Source organism: Momordica charantia (assembly GCF_013281855.1).
Source record: "Momordica charantia cultivar OHB3-1 chromosome 8 unlocalized genomic scaffold, Mcharantia_2.0 BLBB01000008.1, whole genome shotgun sequence".
In the NCBI taxonomy this organism is placed as follows: domain Eukaryota; kingdom Viridiplantae; phylum Streptophyta; class Magnoliopsida; order Cucurbitales; family Cucurbitaceae; genus Momordica; species Momordica charantia.
This window is the reverse complement of record NW_028275166.1, coordinates 13,090,058-13,096,505: the sequence shown is the minus strand read 5'-3', so window position 1 is coordinate 13,096,505 and position 6,448 is coordinate 13,090,058. Positions and strand designations below refer to the sequence as shown.

The 6,448-nt window shown below is 33.0% G+C and overlaps 1 protein-coding gene across 1 annotated transcript; it reads left to right on the top strand.

The window, feature by feature from the left end:
- Positions 1 to 2,028: 2,028 nt before the first annotated feature.
- Positions 2,029 to 5,686, top strand: LOC111024326 (Core-2/I-branching beta-1,6-N-acetylglucosaminyltransferase family protein). Its single transcript, XM_022301978.2, has 4 exons — positions 2,029 to 2,979; positions 3,085 to 3,160; positions 3,257 to 3,372; positions 4,684 to 5,686. The coding sequence occupies exons 1-4, from the start codon at positions 2,400 to 2,402 to the stop codon at positions 5,196 to 5,198; spliced, it is 1,287 nt and encodes a 428-aa protein (XP_022157670.1). The 5' UTR covers positions 2,029 to 2,399; the 3' UTR covers positions 5,199 to 5,686.
- Positions 5,687 to 6,448: the final 762 nt, after the last annotated feature.

Sequence of the window (6,448 nt, the reverse complement as noted above, 5' to 3'; positions counted from 1 at the left end):
GGTGATCTGGGCAGTCCGAGCTGGGCATGACTCATGAGTCATCTTGGAGCACCAATAGGGGTCCTCCAGGTATCCAGGATATTCTCTTCCCCAAACATTAATCACTATATTTTGCATTAAAATTTGTTCTGATAATTTCCATTAATTTCTCATTAAACATCAAACAAAAATTCAAATATCTTTTGAAACACTTACTTATAATACTGATTTCAAATACTTATTCTTAGTCAAAATTTATTGGTCAAGTAAATAAACATAAAAGAAGTATGGTATTAAGTTTATACAAATAAATTAGATAATTTTTCATACGAAACTTAAGAACTAAAACAAAATTTTATAAAAATTCGTAGACCAAAGTAAATAAATGTAGAAATTTAGAAGTAGAAGATGTATAATAAATATACTTAATTATTCATGTAAGTTCATGTCTCATTAAACATCGGCATTAATTACAGAAACAAATTGATTCATATTTGAAATTTCCTTTATTAATAACAGTGGGTACGTAATAAAAGATTAGGTAAGTTTCTTTTGGAAATTACTTTGAATTTGTATTAATAAAAAGAAAATTTTTAACTTGTATTAATTAAATAGTTTTAATTTGAAGCATATGAAGAAGATTTAAGAAAGATGTGACCTGTAATTTTCATTACTTTTTTCTTCAGTTTAGTTTCCAATTATAATGTTATTTGAAACTTCCCTCTTTAAGTTATTGGTTGACTTCAAACAAAAGCTAACTCATTAATCACTCCAACTACTCACAATCTTTCATACATAGATTTTTTTTTTCTTTTAAAAGAAATAGTTTCCAAAATTAATTTTCAACCCAACAATGTGAAATTTAAATTTAGGGCCAATTCCAAGAAATAATCTAAATCAAAATTAATTGAAAAAATGAAGTAAAGATTGTTAAAATTGTATCATCTCAAAAAAAAAAAACTTTAAAAGTGATTTAGTTTCACGATTTTAATGAATTTGAAATTGTTAAATTTAGGATTGAAAGGTTAGATTTCATGTAGCATAAATAAAATTTTCGTAAAACTTAACATCTAATATAAAATGGGACTTTCATATACATTAATTTAGTTCGTAAATCGGATACACATTTACCTGTACATTAATTTTTTAAAAAATAATTTCTCATACATTAATTAATTAATAAGTATTAGACATATTTTGTTAGTTTTGTACCAACAAAAATTATATATAAAAAAAGAAAGATACATTTTTTGAATCTTTTACAAATTCCTTCCTTCTATAGAGCATTTTCTTTTCTCAACAAGAGAAAAAGGAAGGATTTTTCTTCAAGAATGAAGGCAAAAAGTAAATATATAATTTTCATATTAGGAGGGATAAAATAAATGGTTTAAATATTTTAAAAATTTTAAATTCTATTCTAAATCTCCCAACTTTTTTATTTAAAAAAAGGCACCTTTTTTTCTATGGTCGTGGTATTTAAACTTAAAAAAAAAATATATATATATATATATATATATTTATTTATTTATTTATTTATTAACACTTATGTTTTAATCCACACATATTTTACTTAATTTACTTATTATCTTTTTTCTCGAATTATTTCACAATAAAGAATTGAATGAATTTCAAAATTTATACTCAGGCAAGTGACTCCATTTTATTTTAGCTCACCGATGAGATTCCAATCTATAACTTTTTATTTTTTCTTAAATACAACAACATGTGAGAATATGAATTCAAAGAATTCACGACTTTTTCATTGAAAATAATTACTCAATTAAGATAAACTTAGATTGGCTTGAAATTTTTTAGTATGTCTTTATAGAAAAATTGAATAATAATAATTAAAATATTTGTATACAAGAAGAAATACTACTTAAAAATTTGGAGATAGAAATAAGTTAGAAAACAAAAATGTGAGATAAAAATAGATTTGAAACGTAAATTTGAAAGATGATGTAACATAAAAAGAGAGTGAGCGGTGGGTGTAAAGAAGTAATTACGTACGTGTATAAATCTAATCTATTCTCCCCTCTCCTCCCATATTTAATACATAGAAAACTGTGCAACACCAAATCTGTGCCTCCATTCCTTTGAATTTCAATTCAAGGTGAGAAACAGGAGTGAGAGAGCCATGGGAGCCTGAACAGAGAGAGAGAGAGAAAAAAAGTGTGTTTCTCGTATATTAATGGGTTCTCATAGTTCGTTTCTCAACTGAACACTCTTAAATCCCTCCATTTTTGCACCAAACCCAAACCCAAATCCATTTTTTCCCAATCCAGTTACTGAAATTCCCAACTCTTGGCATTTCAATTTGCTTGCTCTGGTCTCGACAGACCCAGAAAACCCCATGTTTACAGAAATTTCTTCCTGGGTAATTTGATTTCAGGAACGAGAGGGAGAATCGGAGTGGGAAAATGAAGAAATTGAGGACTTATTATATGCATTTGAGACACCCACCGAATATGGAGCGGCGATGGATCTTCCCCTTGGCGATTGGCTCCATGGTTTCTCTGTTCCTTCTTTTTCTTTCTATGGTGACCGCTCCTGGAGGAACCCCCCTGTTTCCGTTCTACCGCTCGGTGGGTGCTTCCAGTTCGTTCTTCGTCGAATCGAAGCTCCACCCGATTCCAATTTCTTCGCTCCCTCCGCCGCCGCGCTTCGCTTACCTAATCTCCGGCTCGATCGGAGAAGGGAATATGTTGAAACGGACGCTTGAAGCTCTGTACCATCCGATTAATCGCTACGTCTTGCATTTGGACCTCGAATCGCCGCCGGACGAGCGGCTGGATCTGCAAAAATACGTGCGGAATCACCCGATTTTCAACAAGTTTGGAAATGTCAAGGTCATCGAGAAGGCCAATCTTGTTACCTACAGAGGCCCGACTATGGTGGCCAACACATTGCACGCTGCGTCCATTTTGTTGAGGGAAGGCGGCGATTGGGATTGGTTCATCAACCTCAGTGCTTCCGATTACCCGCTTGTTACTCAAGATGGTGGGTAGTTTTTTTCCCCCTTTATTTTTCATTTCTTCAATTCAGTTGGGTTTTGCAAATGATTTCGCAAAAATGGTTGATGGGTTCTGGGTTTTATTTTACTAGATCTGCTGCACACTTTCTCTTACTTGCCTCGTGATCTCAATTTCATTGATCATACCAGTAACATTGGATGGAAAGAGTAAGCAACATGTTCTTCTTTGACTTCGTGTTTCTGTTCACTCTTTGGCCTGTTTTTTTGAGGAATTCATATGAAATTGAGTGTTGATTTTTGTAGGAGCCAAAGGGCTAAACCAGTGATTATTGATCCGGGGTTGTATATGTCAAAGAAAGCTGATGTGTTTTGGATTACACAGCGAAGAAGTGTGCCAACAGCCTTCAAACTCTTCACAGGTAAGTCTTCAAGTCTTGTCCAGGACTTGTTTTTCATATCAATTTTCTGTTTCTGTTTGAATAGATATTGTCTGTAATTTCTTGTTATCTGTTTTTTCTTATAGTCTGTTCTTATAGGTTACAAATGGAGCTGTTTTTCTTTTGATATGTGTATAGTATAACAGTTCTTGGAGACAGTCTTATGAAGATCTAATATTGCCTTCTAAATTTCTTTTGATATCGTCACATGGTCTTTGTAATTTTCCTCTTCCCTGCTTTCCTCCATTCGTCAGCTAGATAACAGAGCAGGTCGAAAAGAGAATGATTACCCCACTCGGTTTCTCTTGTATTAAAAAAAAATTGTATACTTAGTGAAAAGATTTTAAAGTTTTTCCTTCTTATTTACCCCCAGAATTTAAATTTTTGATCGTTATGAAAATTTCTTGCTTTGGAGGCTTCGACTGAGCAGTGACAGGCAGTCAAAAAGATGTTGCTTTCCGAGTTCTTAGATTATATATATAACTGGTGGTATTGAAACCAGTAGTTCAACTAACTTCGTCTGTATTTCGGGAGGAGAAGAAATTGAGAAACCTTTTAGTTGCCGAGTGATATTCGTTGATATTCTGTTTTCTTTCAGACTGTTAGGTACCAAGTGTTACTTATATAAATGTAGTTGATTCATGTTTTATTATGTTCCTTCACATTGTGTGTGTGGTTACCTGAATGTCTTGGTGGAACCATTTTCTTATGTTTTCTGGTAGTTACAAGTTAGGGTGAAAAATCTCTTTCTTAGAAGATGATTTGGTGATAGAGAAGTTCAATGTAGGTCATCTTTATGGAAAATTCATTTCTTCCTTGTTGGAAGGCTAATTTAGAAAGATAAAGTAATATTGGCCTTCGGGTGGGCGAATCCTCCCGCTATTTGTGGTGGGTCATGAGAATAATGAAAGGAGTGGGATGCCTGAATCGAATTTTTTAAGAGAGCGAAACAACTCGCAGGATGTGAACGAACCTTTTTCTTTTGGCTAGGATGATTAGATTGTTGTGTTGATTTATTATTTAAGCTTAGATACATTGTTCAAAGGTGCAAATACTGTATTGTGTTCTGCGTTAACTCGTGATTTGCGGGTTGTCAATTTTAGTGTTGGAATATCAATAAATGTTCATTTTGTGCACTTTCTTTTTGGATTGGTTTGCGTTTAGATCTTCAGCAATGATATTGGAAAATTGAAGGAGATGTTAACAAACTGGATCTTTCCTTTGAATTATGTTTTGTTAAGCATATGAACGTTTCGATGGGTGTTATTTTATCGAATTCTTGCCTTCTCGCAGGTTCTGCTTGGATGGCGCTTTCTCGGCCTTTTATTGACTATTGCATATGGGGGTGGGAAAACCTACCTCGGATCGTCCTCATGTATTATGCCAACTTCATATCTTCTCCAGAAGGGTACTTCCACACCGTTATCTGCAATGCTCAACAGTTCAAAAATACAACCGTGAACAGCGATCTCCATTTCATATCATGGGACAATCCTCCCAAACAACATCCTCACCATCTCAATCTCGATGACATGCAAAGGATGATAGATAGTAACGCTCCATTCGCACGGAAGTTCGTCGGAGAAGACCCCGTGCTCGACCAAATCGACCAGCAACTCCTACACAAAGCCCCCGACATGCTCGTTCCCGGTGGCTGGTGCATTGGAAGCCACGAAAATGGGACCGATCCATGCTCGATCACCGGCAGTCCCAACGTATTGAGACCTGGTCCGGGAGCAAAACGGCTCGAAACCCTCATAAGCTCTCTACTATCGGACGAGAATTTCCGACCTAGGCAATGCAAATAAAGGAGATACATCATCATCATCCACAACATACTAAAGTCCCAAATGGTAAAATTCACATCAATGGAGAGTTTGGGAAGGAAATGGCTGAAAGTGTACACAAATTCCTTCTTCTTAGGTAAACTAGAAATGGTTCAGCCATATCCATTTCTCTTAGTTTTCCTTACAGCTTCATGACAGGTTATAATTTTCCACAATCCCTCTGCTTCTGCTGCTGCTGCTTATTACACTGATGCCTTTGAAATATCAAATGGGTGGAAGAATTTGGCTGTGACTGATAAAATTTCTCAACACTTTTGGTACAAAATTCTGTCTGAATCTTTGTAAGGCCTAAAATATAGTTTTGGTTCTTAAAGTTTACTCTTTTTTTTTTAATTTCCTTCGTTTGAGTTTGAAAGTTTTTGTATTAGTCTTGGATGGTTGAATAGGCTTTAGAGCTTACTGTTGAAATTTGGGTCAAAAGTTAATGGAAAAGTCAAATTTATTTTTTATTAGCATTTATCTATAATTTTCGAGGAGAAAAGATAAGGTTAAAGTGTGTGAATTTCCAGAAAATAATTTGATGTAATAAGAAAACATTAAAGTGTGATAATTTTCGAGAACAATTTGAAGTGATAAGAAAACAATTTTGTATTTTTTTTAAATTTATTAAAGTTTTTGAGATTAAAATATAAATCTTTGAGGATCAAACTAAAATAGGATAAATTTGAGGAATCCAAACTAAACTTCAACCAGAAGAGGGGGAAAAAAAAGATTTAAACTTATCTAACTAATTTTAGAAAATATTTACCTAAAAGTCGGAATCAAAATATTTAAAAAAAACTAGTCTAAATTAAATTGTACAATATATCTACATTTTTTTTCTTATCCTATTATTTTTTTTTCAGTTTTGAATTTATATTAATAACGACAAAACACATATATTTTATTTTATTTAAAAATAAGCATGAACTGATTTTTTTTTTTATAGAAAATTTGAAAGAGAACATAAAACGTAGTGACTAAAAAGGATTGGATTGGTTTTTTTTTTTTTTTTTTTTTCCAATTATAACAAATCTGAACTTTTTTTCCCTGTTGATTAGCCATTTACAACCCGGAGTGTTTTTTCTAATGCTGTTTTTAAAACTTATTTGACACTTTCAAATTATTTTAAAAAATAATACTGGTAAAATAGCAGGCCACCTATGAAGTGGTACTAAGAGGTCAGTCTTTTTTTTTTTTTTTTAAATAAAAGTTGGTCGTCTCTAGTTAAT